The sequence below is a fragment of the Gossypium raimondii genome, chromosome 6 (genome assembly GCF_025698545.1).
Source record: "Gossypium raimondii isolate GPD5lz chromosome 6, ASM2569854v1, whole genome shotgun sequence".
NCBI lineage: Eukaryota > Viridiplantae > Streptophyta > Magnoliopsida > Malvales > Malvaceae > Gossypium > Gossypium raimondii.
This window is the reverse complement of record NC_068570.1, coordinates 58,548,243-58,567,964: the sequence shown is the minus strand read 5'-3', so window position 1 is coordinate 58,567,964 and position 19,722 is coordinate 58,548,243. Positions and strand designations below refer to the sequence as shown.

The following is a 19,722-nucleotide window of genomic DNA, read 5'->3' as shown; positions in this document are numbered from 1 at the left end:
TCGATCGATACTTGTTTTTTCGGTTTGGTTGTTCAGTTCTTTTTGGTGCATTGTCAAAGAAGAAACGTCTAATAAAAGTTGTAGTAGAAGAATAACGCACCTTTCTAAGTTGGGGATTGTCAGCGGGCTCTCGATAGCAGGAAAAAGCTTTCATCCTACAGTGGTGCGTTCAAGGATGATGCCCCATTTTGAATCCATCTTGAGAAAACTGTAAGAGGTGACATTGTGAGTCTTAAGAATCAAAAGAATAGACCGTATTAGTAAGATCTTGGCTTGTAGTTTGCTTGCCTATTTGTAACTTTTAACAGAGAGCAATTGTGAGCTGTTATGCTTTTGTACAATCGCAGCTCCACTTATCAGGCTATTATTAGCTCCTGAGATGATGCGAAGGCAAAGAGTCCAGTGGGGGGTCTGCATTCCCAAAATTGGTGCTCTAAGGAGTCTTGGTTGAGAGGCTGTAGGAGTGTTTGAATAGAAGAATGCAAATCCTTGATCCTATTGATCACGTTCAAAGGATTGGGGTCAATTTTCCCGAAAATGAGTTCATTTCTAGCCTTCCAGATAATTCAGAGGGTGCATCCTACAACAGAATAGAAAGTCTTGATGTCATTTGATTGAAGCCAACGAAGGAGCCAAGCTGAAACAAAAACAATTCGACTTATGTTTTAGTAATCGGTTTTCCAGCAATAAAAAATATTCGATTTAACACACAAACAACTCTACTTCAGTTACATATTTTAATTAAAGTTAAAATATGCTATAAGTTTCTATGTACTTCGTAAATTTGGAATTTAGTCACTATATTTTCATTTTACAATTTTAGTCTATCTACTTTTCAAATTTCAAAATTCAAGTTTAGAAACCAAGAATGGTTATCCCTTGATTTTGAGTTTAGATTTTTGGAGAATTTTGATAAGTAAATTGATTTAGTTCAGTTATTAAGTGTTCTTGTTATATATGTGAGGTTTTGGGTTCGAATTTTATCTCTTGAAATTTTGCTACTTTTGGTTAAACCCTTATCTTTGGACATGTGGATTATAAGTTAAATTCAGTTAATTAACTATAAGGATGAGCCAATTGGTTCAATGGTTAAGTTTCTATGTATTTTTTTGATCTTGTGTTTGAATTACTGTGAAAATAATAAGGAATGTTTTATTTTTGAATTTCTTTGTGAGTTAGTTTTAGTTGGTTAATTAAACTTCCTAGAAACCTTCTGGGTTGGTGGCATTGTTTTGTTTTGTTTTTAAATTTCCATTTTCTGTTTCTACCATTCCTCCGTTATTTCTTTATTTTTCTTCGTTTTGATTCTTCTCTTCAAACTACCTTCCTTTTTTGCTCTGTTATGCCAAATTGATTCAGTACGAGGTCGGACTTCTCCTTTCTGGTTTAATTTATTACCGATAAGTTCGATTTAAAGTTTGTGTCGAACGTTCTTCAATGTAACTTCAATCTCGGACGTTAATCTTAGTATTTTGAGGGTGAATATGTTGTCTAATTTGTCGTTGTAATGTCGTTTTTGTAACACCCCCTAACCCTAAACCATTGCCGGAACAGGGTTACGAGGCATTACTAGACATATCAACAATTCATGGATAATTCATAATAAAATATCAGTCGTAATATAATTGTATAACTAAGTCCCTGTAATAAACTTTCGAAGTTTCAAACATGAATTAAAAGGGAAATGAAACTCGTTCGAGTACTTCAAAAATTTTTTTTTAATTTCGGCAGCATTTCTGCTTGTTTTTACATAAAACCCCCTGCAATTAAAACCATATCATTTCCAATCACAACCAATTCAACCAATTCATTTCACATTCTCAATTCCTATTCTAAATACCTTCTAATCGACTTAATCAACATAATATCAATTCAAATTTAACATTATACTAAATTAAATAAAAATAGATAAACTTCTTTCATTATAATTCATAAACTTATAATACTAACATTTTAAACCATTTATATTAAAACGTAATAACCTTTATACACATCCTATGTACATGCCACATTACCAAAAGAAAATATACATCACCAAAAGTTTGCTGAAGTCGGGTCTGGCTTTGGATCTTTGGTTCAAGATTTGACTTCTACAACTGCATACGGAAACAACAGACATTGAGTATGCATATACTCAGTGATATCACTATAATTCAATTTATAATTAAATACATTAAATCACACGCATACTTTTCATTACAATTATCACTACAAATAAACAATTCAATCTTTTAATATTATCAATTATATATATATACCATTCTTATTTCTTTATTTCAAATTTCACTTTTCACATATACTATATCATTCGAAATTAGTTTTATCAGTAAATTTATTTCATTTATCCCTATTAACTTGACTCAGACTCGGTGGATACACGGATTTCAACCAAACACACCAGTAAACAGTAATTAGTAACGGTAGCAGTAACAGTAACAATGACAGTATTCAACACACAAAGTGCTAAATCTATAACAGTAACAGTAACAGTATTCAACACACAAAGTGCCGAATCGGTAACAGTAATAGTAGTCGGCACATAAGTGCCTGATCAGTAAGCCGGAAAATACCCCGTACTCTTCCATATCCTACAGCATGCCAACTATATCCGACTAGCCCGACTAGTTAATAGGGTATTTAATTCACTTTTCAGTACAATTTTTTTCATCTTAGTTCAGTATCAATTATAAATTCCTTATTTCAATCAGTTTCACAGTATTACAGTAATTTATTACTCCAGTAATTTCACAATTCAATGCAATATACATAACAATATTCAGTATTTTCACAATTCACTCAGTAATCAAAACAATATCCAGCATTCCATAATTCAGTTCAGTATCAGTTTCAATTTCAATACTACATTATAAATTCATCATTTATTAAACACTTACCTTAAAATACTTACCACACATAATTAGCAAATTAAACACTTAATAATAATAAAGTTTGAATTATAGTGATACAAACCGTGATTCTCGTGTCTATTCCTCGTCCACTTTTTCTTTTCCTTTCCTCGTAAATGCCTCGGGTGCGATATTAGCTACGAAAAAAATTAAGATAATTTTCATAATTATTAGCACAACACAATTTAATAGCTGAAATTTTTATCTAACTTTTTCTTTAATTTCAATTTAATCCTAACTAAACCTATATATTTTTCTTTCTCAATTCATACCTTCTTGCTACTCAATTTCTTGCCAAACTCATTTTTAACTATCTAATTTTGTTCATATTTTCATAATTTCGAATTTATTTCAATTTAATCCCAAAACTCAAAACTTATAGTTTAGTTTACAATTCAATCCTTTATTCAATTCTAATCAAAATTTCTATCAAATTCATCCCTAATTTAACAATTTATTCAACATGAACCATGATTAATAATCTATAAACTTCCAAAACCTCAACTTATTTTTAACAAAACTTTGTTTTAAAACTTCTAAAACATCTAAATTAAAAGAAAAGGACTTGATTGACTTACCAAATTAAACTCTAAGCTTTAAAACCCTATTTTCTCTTTTCTTTTCTTTCTTTCTTTCTCCCTGTTTCGTCTCTTTCTCTGTTTCTTTTTCTGTTCTTCTTTTGTTTCTTTATAATTCATTTACTTTATTTTTATTTGTTAGCTTAATTCATTTTATTATTATATTATATTATTTTTTTATTCTAAATATCTATTAAATATTTAATTATATATTCACATTTGTACACCATCAATACCATACAATTGTCACAATTTGATTTGTTTATCAATAAAAATCTCATAATATAATTATTTTATTTATTAATATATTTTACTTAAATTTTAAGTAAATAATAATTATAATACAAGTGTATATATATATATATATATTATTACACTTGTACCATCTTATCACCATACATTTGTCTTAATTCTAATTTATTCCATAATATAATAATACAATTAATATAAATTACAATTTAAATAAATAATAATAATAATTATTATAATTATATACATATAATATTTATATATAACTTAAATAAAATCTTGGATTTAATGCATATATGCCGCCTCTTTCCATGTAAATGGCTTAATTGACATTGTAATCCTTTTTACTTTCTTTTAATTTATAATTAGACTTTCACTCTTTATTTGATTTGATCCTTTTTCCTAATTATTCTTAATTAGACTAAATTCACCTAATTAATACCTAATTAATCACTCAACTAAACTCATAATTACTTCTAATAATTATTTATGACTCAGTTTACTAAGACGGAGGCCCGATAACACACACTTTTCTAGTGCCCACGGATTTTGGGTCGTTACAGTTTTAGGGACAGGAATTCACCCTTGTCACTTTTGCATCAAATCTGTATCAGGTGGGTATCGAAATCCTCTTTTTCTTTGAATTTTAGTCATCAGAAAATGAGACTGTCGAAGCCACACGGCTGTGTGCTAGGCCGTGTGGGCCCTACAACCGTGAGTCAGATTATGTGGTAGGCCGTGTAACTCACTGTTCACAAAATTGTAGGCACACGGGTGTGTGCACAAACCGTGTGTGGTTGTGTGTCGTACAGGGTTCACATAGGACAATGACATGGGCGTGTGTGTCTAGGCCATGTAACTCACTGTTTGCGAATTAGGACCATACGGGCAAGTGACACAAGCGTGTGTCAGGTCGTGTGGAGCCACACAGGTCAGCTTTCCAGGCCGTGTGAAACCACACGGGCGTGTGGACCAATAATTGGAATTTTTCCCTTGGGCTATAAGCGTCATTCGAAACGAACGTAGACCTACTGTAGGGTCCATATGATCAGAATTAGACTATATAACTTGATATCATATGGTCTGATGATGAACAACTTGTGATTTGTACGTATGTCTACTATACCGAACCTAAGTAAGTAAGATATGTCAGAACGTAATGTGCTCTTGTCTAATGTATGCTAATGATCCATGTATGATTTGTATTCTGTTAAGTTTGTTGATACGCCTTTACGTTACTCTGTTGCTTAATAACATGTGACATCCGAATATGTTTAATTGATTGGTATTGATTTTGATTTATAATCATGCATGAGACTTCAAGGCAAATATGATATTATTGGTTTTCAATCTATCAAAACAAAAAAAGTATACATTTCCACCTTCAAAATTGAAATCAAACTTCATAGGAAATTAAGCTAAAAAATTTAACATCATATATACTATCCAACATTTCAAATCTGGAATTTGAATGTTAAATATTACTTTTTTAAGTTTTTATTTACGTATTTTAAGTATATTGATTAAATTTAAGTTAACATTTTAGTCTAATGGAGAAGCAAGAATTCTAAATTTATTCTGGAAAATATAATTTTGTTTTATTCTATATGTGTGTATATATATGGTTAAATACATCAAGTATCTTTAAATTATGATTTAGATTTTAAATTAATCTTAAAATTTCAAAATATTTCAATTAAATATTTAAAATATCAATATTATATCGATAAGGTCATTTTATTAGCTTAGTGGGGTGTTAAATGTCAAATCGAATTTGACATGGAGCATCTTTAAAACAACTTGATCAAAAATTAGCGCATGTATACAAGAGTGAAGCCAAAAAAATATTTTTAGGGGGGGGGGGAAATTAAAATTAAAATTTTAATAATTTATGTTTTTATAATTTTTAAAGGTTTAAATCAAATTTTTATCATTTTTAGGAAGGTCAAAGTGTAATTTTACCTTTACTAATTTAAAATTTTAAACTTTTTAAAGGGAAAATGGTCAATTTTACATTTTATGGGGGTCGAGATACGCCATTGCATGTACGCCTATAGTATGGACAAGTTGGATCAAACGTACTGTTAAAACAATGTCATTAAAAAATAAGAGAAATCTTTTTTTTTTCCTTTTCCAATACGTTAAATCCAAATTGTTTATACAATAAGTACATATGTGTTTAAAATTTGATTAACATATTTTAAATATGTTCTACATCATATCCGATCTAACATTTAAAGTCCAAGATTAAATTAGCCAAAAGATCTTATTCATATGATATTAATGTTCTATTGACTCAATTAAAATATTTTAAGAATTGAACATTAATTCAAAAATTTCGTCACAGTTTTGAAAAATCTAGTGTAATTAAACCACAACATACATCCTAACCTATGTATTCATCAAGTTTTATTTAGTGTTTTGAGGATGGAAATAACATAAATGAAGGAAAACGAAAAGAAAAAGAAAAGAAGATGTTTTTCCTTTTGTGTGTGTGTGTTTTGTCGAGATTTTCGTGTTTTAGTACTAAAGATTATTATAAGCTTTTATGATTTTTACAAATTATGATTTTTCATTCAAATTTAAAATTATGTCTACATTTACGTTTTTTTCTTTTTTTTTTTAAAGAATAATCTACGTATTTTTCAAATGATGTACTTACAAGTATATTTAATTATAGGTTAAGTTGAAATGTAGATGAAAATTGATGCTTAATCCTAATCCTGAAGTTGGGGCAGCCTTACCTAACTTGATGACCTTATTTTATCATTCACATTTTATAATATAATAAAAATTACTTTTATATTAATATTTAAATAATTTATTATTTAATATGAATTCATACTGACATAAGACCAAAAGGGAGATACTGTAGCAGATTACTCGAGAAATAATGGATTTAGCAGAATAAAATGGAGCGAACTCTTTACAAGATCCTTACTAGAAAGAGAGGAGGAGATGCTTCGTAGATTGGAGGATAGAGTGAGTAGCACGAAGTTAGTTCCTGGGGTGGAGGATCAACTTTGTTGGGTACACGATAGTAATGGGGAATTTACTGTAAGGAAGTGTTTTGAATTATTGATAACAGATGGAGGGGATGATATAAATTTTGCTTTTGACAAAATATGGAAATTAAAGGTACCACCGAGAGTGCAAAGCTTTCTTTGGATGCTCACTATTGATAGAATTCCTACAAAGGAATTTCTTCTCAAAAGAGGGGTGAAACTTCAAAACATCTCGGTCGGTTGCCCATGGTGTGAAAGGGTTCCGGAGAGAGCAGACCATTTTTTCTTCAAATGCAAATTTATTGAAGGATTCTGGTATAAAATTTTCAATTGGTGGGAGGCTGAATGGGAGACGGTAGAAGGATTTGCTGAATTCTATTCATTGTGTTATAATATGAAATTGGTTGGAATTTGGAAAAGCTTATGGTTGATATCAGTTCGGAAGCCTGCTGGATGGTTAGCAAGAAATGGACTTCTCTTTGAAAGAAAGATGATGACCATGGAAAATTTGATTTTTCAATCAAAGATGAGGGCATTGTTGTGGACAAGGTTTGTCTACGATGATTTATTGATGCAGGAGAGCTCCTGGTGGATTTGTCTGACAATAGTATAGCTATGGTGAGTAGGATGTATATGTGGGATAGCAAATGAGGATAGTGCAGGTTGTGGAGGTATTTTGAGAGATACAGAGGGTGTTGCAAGAGCTCTATTTTCAAGTCCTATTGCAGCAAATATGTTGATTCGACAGAGGTAGGAGCGGTGCTTTTAGCATTGGAAGTATTTATATCTTTAGAATGGAAGATAAATGACTCACTGTTTGTAGAAATTGGTTCTAAAGTGGTGTTCAACTAGTGTGTAAACAAGTTGATGAGACCATGGTCACTACAATCAACATTTGTAGATATTGAGAGGAAAATTGAGAAGGTAGGTAGTGTTGTATTTTCGATGGAAGAAAAGAAAGGAAATGAATTGACTTCAACATTGGCGATAGCAGGTATAAATCGTGGAAACATGTTTAAAGCTTAGTGGTGAGCATTAGATTTGATATCAAATGTCGGTTATCAATTATAGAAAATGTTACATTATAGGACACTGTAAATTTGAACTGTTGAATGTTGTTCTTGTTGTATTTACAAAAGATCAGTTCGAATGAAGGGAAAAAAAATATTATAAGCTTTTATGATTTTTTTTTACAAATTATGAATTTTTTATTCAAATTTAAAATGATTTCTACATTTACGTATTTTTTAAGAATAATTTACGTATTTTTCAAATAATGTACTTACAAGTATATTTATTTATAGAATATGGATGAAAACTGATGCGTAATCCTAATCCTAAAGTTGGGGCAGCCTTACCTGACTTGATGACCTTATTTTATCACTCACATATTATAATATAATAAAAATTACTTTTATATTAATATTTAAATAATTTATTATTTAATTTGAATTCATACTGACCTAAGGTCAATAAAATGGTGCTTGACCCGAGTTAGTCATCCAATCCATAGACAAGGGTTGATTTGAATCTCGTTTTGCTCTTTAGAAGTTTCACTGTTTTTAAGATTCTCTTGTGCTGGTCCAAGTCTATGGGGGAGTTATCGTTTTCGAAGGTACCATCGTTGAATATGGCATAAGCTGAACCAAAGAATTGGTGATGCTGTGTATATTGAAATGAATGCAATTACTGCTGAAATTATTTAATTTCATAAGTATATCTTATTTTATTATATATATATCACTATATTCTATATACATTTGTCATCTTAATAAAAATTAATTTAAAACTAATTAATTAATAATAATTACTATTAGATTGTTTTTAAAGCGAAATAAGAAGCTTCCATGGAAAATATCAATAACAAAGTCGGAAAAAAGTAAACCATGTAAGCAATGAGTGAACCCTTATGAACGAGTTTCTTGGAAGTAGGAGGGGTTTCTTCCATGAAACTAGGCCACCCACCAAGTCTGTGGAGAGATTCTTGACCCGGTTTTGGCTGTGGTCCTCGCAGACAAAGAAGCCTTAGTCGTATTTTTGCATCTAGATGGTATCAAGATTTTAAACTAATTGTTGAATGTGACTGTAGTTTGGTGATAATTGATTGGCTAAAGGATCCGACGAAAGCTCCCATGAACGTAAAAGATTTTGTGGTATCATGTGTCTGGTTCAGCTAACAGAGATGGGAGATTAAGCACTTGCCGAGAAGCGGAAATGGGACAGACTTGCTAAAGCTGGAACCTATAGAACAGAACATCGGCATTGCTGTCGTTTAATCTAGTTTTAATTTGGGTGTACTGTCTTTATCAATATAACCTGAATTTCAAAATTCAAATGCATTCTATCCTTGAATTTGTCCCGTTTGTTTTTGATTTTTTTTTTTTTTTTGTTAACATGGTAGCAACCATTGTTAAAGTGGATTTCCAGCATCACAATGCTTATCTTAAGAGCAGCTGACAACCATGTCTTCAAAATAATTGTCAACGATAAAAAAATTTAGTCAAATAACTTAATTTGAGAATTAAATTCATTTTTCCTAAATGGACTTAACATTTTTCCCAAAATGTTATTTGAAATAATAACATTACAAAATTAGAAAGATCAAATTATGTTAAATTAAATTATCAAGATTAAATTCTAAATTTCAACATTTCCTAGTTGACAATTGTGAATAATAATTTTATCTATCAGAATAAAAGTCTACATTTCCCACCTGCAAACGAAACATTCACAGGAAAACTACAATCAGCTGGCATAATAAATAATAATTTGATATGTCAAATAGTAGTATATTTAATTATTTCAATTTCTTTGTATCTATGTATTTTAAGAATTATATTTCATGTTTACACATTTTCCAAATCAAACTTTTTTCTTTCCGGGTAAATTGACTTTTAAGTAAAAATGTAGTCTAATGAAGGCAGCAAGAAATCCAGATTTATTCAGGAAAATATTACTCAATACAATTTTAACAAATTTTAAAATAGAAATTTATTTATACAATTTTAATATTAATTAAATAATTTTATTAAACCCCGGCGTAAGCGAGATTATTACTAGTTATATTAATATTCTATCACAGGTTAGAAATAAGAGGCTTCCATTGAAAATATCAATCATAAAGTTGGGAAAAGAAAAGGAAACCATTTAGGCGATGACTGGACCCAAAACAAAAATTATCCTATTTAAGTGATGAGTGGACCCTTGTGAATGAATTTCTTGGAAGCATGAAGAGTTCTTCCTTTTTCTTTTAGCATATAAAGCACAAGGGGTTGCAGCATTGGCTACAAATGCATAAAGTGCTGAGATGGAGTCGATAGGGTTGACGATGGTGCTTATAGTGTTATCATTGGGAGCTGGGTTGTGCGATGGTTGCTTAGAGGAAGAAAGATTGGCTCTCTTCCAACTCAAACCTTTCTTCCATTTCATTGATCACAGGGTTCAATATCTAAATTATGATGACTCGGTGGAGGAAAGAGAAAGTTCATCAGATTGTTGTGAGTGGGAAAGGGTTGTGTGCAATCCGACTAGTGGACGAGTCACTCATCTTTCTCTTGATGTTCCATATGTAGAAACCTCCTATGATTTAGTTGATATTGTTGAGTACAACTACATGGGGAGTCAGGAGGAGAACTATTGGTATCTCAACGCCTCTTTGTTTCTTCCTTTTGAGGAATTACAAAATCTTTCTTTACGTGGAAATTCCGTAGTCGGTTGCATTGCTAATCAAGGTTTATTACCTTCCAACTTTATTATGAAGTTTTAATTATTGATTTATTTTCATCATATTGTATTCCATAAAAAAAACTCGGCTACGTATTCACAGTCAAAATAAAATTTATTGTTATATTAATTTATAATTTTTATAAGAATTAAATTGAAAATTTAACATTTTTAAGAGTCAAGACCTTGTCTCCCCGATATCGCCTCTGATCTTAATTTATTGTATTTCCTTATTTTTTGTAGGTTTTGAAAGGTTCTTATCAAGATTGAACAAGTTGCAGATTCTTGACTTAAGTGAAAACTATTTCAACAATAGCATTTTGGCATCCTTAAGTGGACTTTCATCACTCAATTCGTTAAACCTAGCAAACAATAAATTCACAGGATCAAATTCTACTTACGGTAAGGCTAACCTTTAATTATATATGAAGCAGCCATTCCAAATTTAAAGAAGCTCCATCAAGTTTTGGTAATATTGTTGGCAGGTATTAAGATATTATCAAAGCTGAACAATTTGGAGACTTTGGATTTATCTTTCAACAATTTAGGAAATAACATTCTACAACAATTAAATGATTTTACCTCTTTAAAATCATTGCGTTTGCAGAATTGTGGATTAAAAGGAATTGTTGATATGCTAGGTAAGTTTTCTTTTGAATACCATGCTTAATTTGATTAAAATATATATACAATGCTAATTAGTTAGTTATTTTTTTATAGGGTAAAGCAACATTTAGCCTTTTAACTTGGAAAATTTCTTTTAGTCCTTGATTTTTTTGGTCCATTTGGAATTCAACAACTTTTTTAGTTTTGGTCCATATAATAATATAACACTCTAATATTGTGTCACATCATAAACTAAAAATAATTTTTTAATAAAAATAATAAAGTTGCTCAATTCCAAGTTGGGAAAAGTTGAAAGACCAAAAAGTATAGAAATCAAATTGAAAAAAAAGTATAGAAATCTTTTTTTTTAATAATATTGATTAACTAACATATATTTTCTTTGGACATGAATAGAAATCAATAATTTGATGAACTTGAAGCAGTTGCATTTAGGGGGAAATGAAATTAAGAGCCTTGTGTCTTCATTCCATGGTAAATCACTTGGCTTAATTAATTGTTGTTCAAACATGCTATATTCATTCTTTTAAGTTGAAATTACATTAACATTTTTTTTTAGAAAAAGTACGAATGAAGTTGAACAAACTCGAGGTGCTTGATTTAAGTCGTAATGACTTTAGCAACAACATATTTTCATCCCTTACCGCGTTCTCAAATTTGAAGTCTTTGGATTTATCCGCTAACAACTTGAAGGGTCCAATATATGCAAAAGGTAAATAGCCTATAAAATCTATCTTTTTGAGGTATTTCATAATATTATATATTACAATGAAAAGCTCGGTTAAGCCACAATCTTTTGAACTAGGTATTATAATGTTCGAATTCAACTTGACCAATAATTCAAGTTGTTCGAGCTCAAGCTCAAGCTCGACTCGATATTATTAAACCAAATTTGAAAATTTTTTCAAATCAAACTTAAAAAACTTGTGAGCACTAGTGTTTCATTTATCCATATTCACAAGAAAAATTAAAATAAGGTCACTTGTCCCATCTTTTAGACATTTATTTATTTTACTATATCCTAAAAAGTATGTGTCACTCATTGATTGAGCCACAGGTGGAGTAGTAAAGGACTTGTGTTCAAGTCTTTTGTCAATACCAATGTTAGGTTCGATCCCTAGATAACCTCTACCCTTATCACTCATGGAAAAATGAGTTTGTGTCATATCTCAAATAGGAGCAAAATCTTTTAAGTTGCTCACATAATAGACAAACATTTCAAAATGGTATAATAAGGTACATACCCTTTTGAAATTGTTCAAATAAGGGCTTTCACACATTTTACTCAAATTTGTAAATACAAAATTAGGTGAAAGTTGTCGTGTTTAGATAGAACACATGGTAGTTGAATTAAATATTATTTGAAAAGAATTTTTTTATAAAAAAAAAACATAATTTCAAACTTATTATATGATAGTTTGAAAGCCCTTATTTGAACACATTCAAAAACAATTAACCCTTATTTAATCATTTTGAATGCTTTGGTTTTCATGTTAGCAAGTCATGAATAGGAATTTTCATAAGCTAAGCTGGTGGCCAAAACTTTTAGAAATTTCTTATCTAAGTCCATTCAAGTTGAGTTCAAACGCGCTCGAAAAATTAATTTTCACATTTTCAAAAGAATACTTATTTTTAAAAATATATGTTATTAACATAATAAAACATATTAATCGCTTGAATTGGAAATAACCTTATTCAAAATCTGACTAAATTGAACCAAAATTATTAGGTCAAATGAATAGCTCTACTCTAAAACAAATCTACTTAACTTATTCTTAGTTTCACTTGCCAAAGAAAAAAAAGTTTAATTTGTATTTCTCTCTTCAGATTTAAATGCTCTCAGCAATTTAGAGGAGCTGACCTTATCCAGAAATGAAGTGAATGAATTTACTCCATTGCAAGGTATTTATGATTTTTTAAATTATTAATTCAACATTAAATCTATTTTCTAATTTTATTATTGTTAAATTGCTTACAAACTTATAGTTCTACGAATGATTCATAAAAAAATTCCAAAAATTATAATATACCAATGAAGTCTTGATAGTGTCGGCACCATGCGCTTTCCCAGTTTAATTCTTATCATATATAGGTTTTGTTTAAATATATTTGAGTTTTTAATTTGTTGCGCTTTGTATTGAGTTAACATTAATTCTAATTGATTAAACATATATTATTTGTAATTTATATCATACTTGTAAACTTTTTAAAAAATTATCATTTGGCATAAAAGTAAATAACTATAAATGTTATTACTTGATAATGGCAGGACTAAGGCTAATGAAATTGAAAGCTGTTGATTTGAGTGGTAATTTTTTCAACAATAGTATATTGTCATCTCTTGCCACACTTTCAAATTTAAAGACTTTGAGGATAGAAAACTCCAACTTCAAAGGATTACTAGATGTTAAAGGTAAAAACTCACTTCTCTCCCCATCCTCTAATTTTTTTTCTGAACAAAAAAATAAAAAGGAATCATTGAATGCATATATAGACTTACATTTATAAGCTATTTATTTAAATCTAACTAATTTTCAATTTCTGATCCTCTTCAGAATTATATGATTTGAGCAATTTGGAGGAGCTGTATCTGGCCTGTGATATAGGTATTGCTAAAATTAAAGGTTTTACAAACAAATCATGTTAGCAACTACACACTTAGCTTAAACTTTTGAGGTGAATTGAGACAAAATTAATAAATTAAGTACCACCCTAAAAAAAATGACTTCAAGGTAATTTTTAAATTTTGGGTTTATGAATTAATTTTCATATTTTGTTAGTATTTTAGACATATTCTAAAGAAATAAAGCCTTGTTTGACATGCAGATAATAATTGTAGCCTTTCACTACAGTCATTGGGTCTATTTCCGACATTGAAGATTCTTTCTCTATCTGGATTTAGTTTTAATGAAACTACAGCGGCTTCTCATTCCCACATTAATAGTATGTTACAAATTAAATATGTGGATTAATTTATACATACAGCTCTAATCTTATCTACCGTCTTTATACTTATTGCACATTTGAAATTTTGTCACTTTATTATTAATTTTGTTTATTTGGATTATGTGATATTTTTAAAATAGAAAAAATATTGCTCACATGGCTCATTTAAGGATGCATTACGTTAAAATTTTAAAATTGATTTTTACTTGAAGGCGAAGCCTGAATTTTTTAAAGAACCGAGATAATATTATAATTTTGGGGAATTAAAAATTGTATTAAAAATGTTTAAACTAAATTATTATTTTTTTCAAAAGGGTTAAAATTATATGTTTTTCATTTAATTAAAAGTTAAAAAGAACAAAATTGAATATAATTTTGGGGAAGGGCTAGAGAGCAGTTTCCTCATTGAGCCAACAAGGGCCAAGGCCCCTTCCTGTCCCTTTTTGGCTATGCCCCTGCTTTTACTCGGCTTCCCGGAAATAGTACTAAGAACCTTACAACTTCAAGTTTAGAATAAAAAAAACTTTACAACCCCAAATTCAACTGCTTTATTTGCTTATTTAGCCTTGCACTCATGTATTTTTTTTTTTAAAATGTAATAATCCAATTTAATGGAAGCCCTTTGATGATGTTATGAATTGGATTTGAATTATTAAAATCAATTGAGTAGAGGAACTAAATTTCTAGGATTAAAACAAGAGAGATTAAATTTTAAATGTGCAAAAAGTATAGGGACTGAAAGCACAATTAGATGGTATATATTTTGTTGGGATATTTCTCTAATATCTTTGCCTTGTCTCTCACACGCATATTTGGTATGAAAGACTCTGTTAGAGTGGAATTTACTTCTTTGAAGCGTCTAGTGTTGAGTTATTGTGAGTTCAATCAAAAACTCACCCCACAAGGTACGTAATTTGATTCTTTCAATTTCCTTGTATTATAATATTTGGTCTAATTTATAAATTCCATCCTTTTACTTTATGAAAATTGAGAAATTAACTTTCATATTTTACTTTGTACGCATTTAATTTCGTACTTTACGAAAACTGAAAAGTTTTCGTAATTTATACGAAATAAATTAGTAAAAAAAAAAACCCAGCAATTTGTATGCATGTTATTAGCAAGAATCAGACTAACTTCTTAGCTTATACAAAGTACGAGAACCAAATTCTGATAAATTCAATTAGAAAATGTAATTTCTCAATTTTCATAAAATAAAGAATAAATTACTAATAAGATTTTGATTTTTTCATAGTTTTATTGAATTATTTTGTTTCACATACCTTCTTCATAATAAAAGTTTCAATTAATTTTATTGAATAGAAGGATTAAATTTGAGAAGTTTGGAAGAGTTGGAGTTGGATGAATCATCTTTACCTTCAAACTTTATTCGAGTTTTTGGACCACTCATTTCTCTTAAGAAATTGATCGCTCATCGTATTGATGGTAACGATACTCTGCCTATAAATGGTAAATATTCTAATTTCAATTACTCATCATTTTAGTTATATCTATCTCTAGATTTAATATATATATATATATATATATATATATATATATATGGGGAGGACTCATTTATGCAATGTAAAAATTAAAGTAGTTTTACACACTTTTGTAACTATTTATATGATTAATATTTTAAGGATCCAACCATTATATTTTATGGTCTATACATGTAGATTATGCATGTCAAATTTGATATAAATTTAAAACTTTTACTATTTGTTTTATGTAAAAAAATTAAACCGTTGAATATATATTAATATATAAAGTATTTTAGATAGATATGATGGAGATATTTGATCGGTTCGAAATTTTACATATATATTTTAAAAGTATATATTTTAAAAAATATTTATGTCTTTTTTTAAAATTGCTTGTAGATTATGGAGAAAGGATTGTATGAAACTAGAATAGCATGCTATTTGTATCCCTTTTCAATAAGAGCATGTCACTTTAACATTTTCATCATGAAAAAAATCAAACTCAACATGATTTGTTGAAATCTAGGATAAAAATACTGAAATGACATGCTCTTATTGAAAAGTGATACAAATAGCATGATATCTTAATTTCATATAATCATTTCTCATATATATATATATATATATGCAAACGAAACATATTTTTATTTTGAAATTTAGTTGGTGTATTTGATTAAAAATTAAATATCAAACAAAAGTTTAAAACCTTCATATATCTATATTCCCTTTTCTTTTGATCTCCTAAATCTTAATATAATGCTAATAAGGCTTTGATGCCAAAGGTTGAGGTCTTTGAATTTTAGTACTTAAATTCAAATTTTCTTTGTGCAAATAATATGAAATCTCTCCTGTCTTATTATAAGATTGAGACGCATTATCTATAAATCTATCTAAATTTATTTTGATTTAAGTTTGAATATATTTTGATTATTATTTTTATAGTGAAATTAAAAGTGCTATTTATTAAGCTTATTGTATTTCTATTTTATCCATCATGTATTAGTTATGATTTATACACATAATACTACTTTTGCAGATTTATGTGAAATGAAAAATCTCCAAGAGTTGGACATCACTGGCAATAATCTAAGGGGAAGCTTACCCATGTGTTTCCACAACCTCACGTCCCTTAAAAGTTTATCTCTCTCTTTCAATCAGTTTTCCGGAAATATATCTGTCCTTAAGAACCTAACATTACTTGAATCTTTGGACCTCTCTTCTAATCAATTTTCTGGAAATATATCTGCCCTTGAAAGTCTAACATCCCTCCGATGGTTGGACATTTCAAACAATGAATTTCACATCCCAAGCTCATTAGGACCCTTGTTCAACCTTTCAAGACTCAAGTTTATCAGAGGAGACAACAACAACATACATGCCGATGATCATGAGATGCTCAATTCTTTGGCCCCAAGGTTCCAGTTGATTTACATCAGTTTATCTTGTTGTGGAAGTGGTGGGTCATTTCCACATTTCTTTTACCATCAAAGTGACTTACAGGGTGTTACTCTCTCAGACATACATTTCTTCAAGGTGGATCAATTCCCTTTTTGGTTGTTGGAAAACAACACGAAGCTAGAGTTACTGCATCTCGTGAATTGCTCTCTATTAGGGCCTTTTCAACTGCCATCGCGTGCGCATTTGGCTTTATCGAATTTGGATATCTCCAACAATGCCTTTGGTGGCAACATTCCAGAAAGAATTGGAGCACATCTACCATTGTTGAAGACTCTGAACATGTCACAAAATTATTTCAGTGGTAGCATTCCCTCTTCATTTGGTGATATGAGTTCACTGCAAGGTTTGGACTTATCAAACAACCATTTGTCTGGAGGGATACCTGAGCACATGGCTACGGGCTGCTCCTTATTAGAGTTCCTTGCATTATCAAATAACACATTGCAAGGAGTTATTTTCTCTGGAAATTTTAGCCTAATGAGCCTCTCTGAGGTACGATTAGATGGAAATAACTTCACTGGGGTGATCCCTAATGTATTGGCTAACTGCTCTGATTTGTATTTACTTGATCTTAGCAATAACTATCTCTTCGGTGAGATACCAAGTTGGATTGGGAATATGTCAAGGTTGATAGCATTGGATGTGAGCAGAAACCTACTCTTTGGTAGGTTTCCACAATGGAGGGGAAATGCTTTACCTTTGGAACAACTTGCCATGGCAGATAATCAACTTGAAGGTTCAATACCAAGGGCGATTTGCAATCTCAATGAAGGACTTATATTTTTGGACCTTTCCATGAACAATTTCTCTGGGACTCTACCATCTTGCTTCAAGCCTGTATCGCTAAGGGAAGTTCATTTATCTAGAAATATGCTACAAGGACCATTACCGAATGCTTTTCGTGATAGCTCTTCGTTGGTGACATTGGATCTCAGCTATAACCACTTTAAAGGTAACATTCCAAATTGGATTGGAAACCTTTCTGAATTGAGTTATCTTCTCCTAAAGAGAAACCACTTTAAGGGAGAAATTCCAATTCAATTATGCAATTTGGATCGTTTAAGCTTGATTGATCTTTCTCTTAACAATCTGTCCGGTGGTATTCCTTCTTGTTTAAAAGTTTCTGCAATGAACTACGTAACCGAGGAATATATTTGGTATTATTATAGTCGTTATGACATAGATAGCGCGAAGTCCATTGAAGTACCAATAGAATACACAGTAAAGAGCAGATCCTACCATTATAGGAGAAGAATCCTTCAATACATGTCTGGAATTGATCTCTCCTGCAACAAGCTTACCGGTGAGATTAGTTTTGAAACAAGAAACATTATGAAGCTTTTTACATTGAACCTTTCTCGCAATAGTTTGACCGGACCGATCCCACAAGTGTTTTCTAACCTAAAGGACCTGGAAAGTCTAGATCTTTCCTACAACAATTTAACAGGGAACATTCCTGTCGAGTTTGCGGTGTTACATTTCTTGCAATACTTTAATGTGTCGTACAACAATTTATCTGGAAAAACACCTGACAGAATAGGACAGTTGGGAACATTTGATGAAAGCAGCTACGTTGGGAATCCTTTTCTTTGTGGGTCATTGGTGGGAAAGAATTGTTCACCGGTCGCAACACCATTGACACCACCGAAGGCTTCAGCTGGCGACACAGAAGACCATGGTTTCATTGATATGGATACCTTCTATGCAAGCTTCTTCGCATGTTATGTGATGGTGCTATTGTGTATCGCAGCTGTGCTGTACATAAATCCTTATTGGAGGCAAGCATGGTTTTACTATATACAAATGGCCATTGAGTCCTGCTACTATTTTGTGGTAGATAATTTCCCCAGAAAATTTTGTAGCGGAAACATGTAGTAAAGCAATTGCAATTTTCGATAAAAAAAAGTTTACAAGGGGTATAAAACTGTCGATTGAAAAGCCATGGAGTAACTGTGTTAAGACATGGATTTAAAGTGCTTTTTTTGTAACGAATTATAAAAACTCCCACAATCCATCTTAGTCTCACTGCTATTTCAATTTGTTTGATTTCGATTTGTAGAAAATGTTAGCTGTCACCAGGCCTAGTAGTAAATGAACATTAGCATTCAGAAAGATTGTTGTGCTTCACTCAACTTATTGTGAAAGGAAGGTCTCTTGGCACTGATCTTTGGGCGTATGATGCATTAACATTGGAACTTTTATCATGCTCTATAAGTAGTGCTTTGCGTTTCTTCACAGAATATAGTTGTTGCTCTTTACTAATAAAACAATGTGATTAAAATTTAAGAGAATTGTTTTCTTTTTTCTTTTTCCTTTTTTCAATGTATTAGATTTAAGTTGTCCATTCCATAAGTACATGTTTAAAATTTGATCACCATATTTTAAATATACTCCACATCATATCCGAACTAACATTTAATGCCCAAGATGATTGTTAAACAAATGCAAGACCTGGTTGATGTAGCATTGATACTTTAATGACTCAATTAGTCAAAGGGCTTAATCGATATGTTTTTAGCATGCGAGGGCTTCACTAAGTTTGTATTTTTTAGGGGCTTAATTATTTTTTTTTTGAAAAAATTCAAAGGTTTCTTAGATCCTTAAGCCTCAATTAAAATGACACAAAGAAGATATCATATTTGGTCCCTATACTTTAATTTGACATATTTAAAATTTTTATTTTTATAATATCAATAATTAGTCTAAATATTAACACGATTAACTATTCTAATTAATTATTACAATGCAT

General features: G+C 30.3%; 1 protein-coding gene across 1 annotated transcript; it reads left to right on the top strand.

Annotated features, from left to right (window-relative positions):
- The first annotated feature begins 10,027 nt into the window (after window positions 1-10,027).
- On the top strand, window positions 10,028-18,987 carry LOC105772154 (receptor-like protein 13). Its single transcript, XM_012593469.2, has 12 exons — window positions 10,028-10,469; window positions 10,705-10,863; window positions 10,947-11,102; window positions 11,482-11,559; window positions 11,645-11,797; window positions 12,913-12,987; window positions 13,355-13,498; window positions 13,641-13,691; window positions 13,912-14,028; window positions 14,856-14,936; window positions 15,355-15,501; window positions 16,552-18,987. The coding sequence occupies exons 1-12, from the start codon at window positions 10,046-10,048 to the stop codon at window positions 18,846-18,848; spliced, it is 3,882 nt and encodes a 1,293-aa protein (XP_012448923.2). The 5' UTR covers window positions 10,028-10,045; the 3' UTR covers window positions 18,849-18,987.
- Window positions 18,988-19,722: the final 735 nt, after the last annotated feature.

Coding starts and splice junctions, on each gene's coding strand:
- LOC105772154 (XM_012593469.2), top strand. CDS start 10,046: ATGGAGTCGATAGGGTTGACGATGGTGCTTATAGTGTTATCATTGGGA. Junction 11,103..11,481: donor AGGAATTGTTGATATGCTAG/GTAAGTTTTCTT, acceptor GGACATGAATAG/AAATCAATAATTTGATGAAC. Junction 11,560..11,644: donor CCTTGTGTCTTCATTCCATG/GTAAATCACTTG, acceptor ATTTTTTTTTAG/AAAAAGTACGAATGAAGTTG.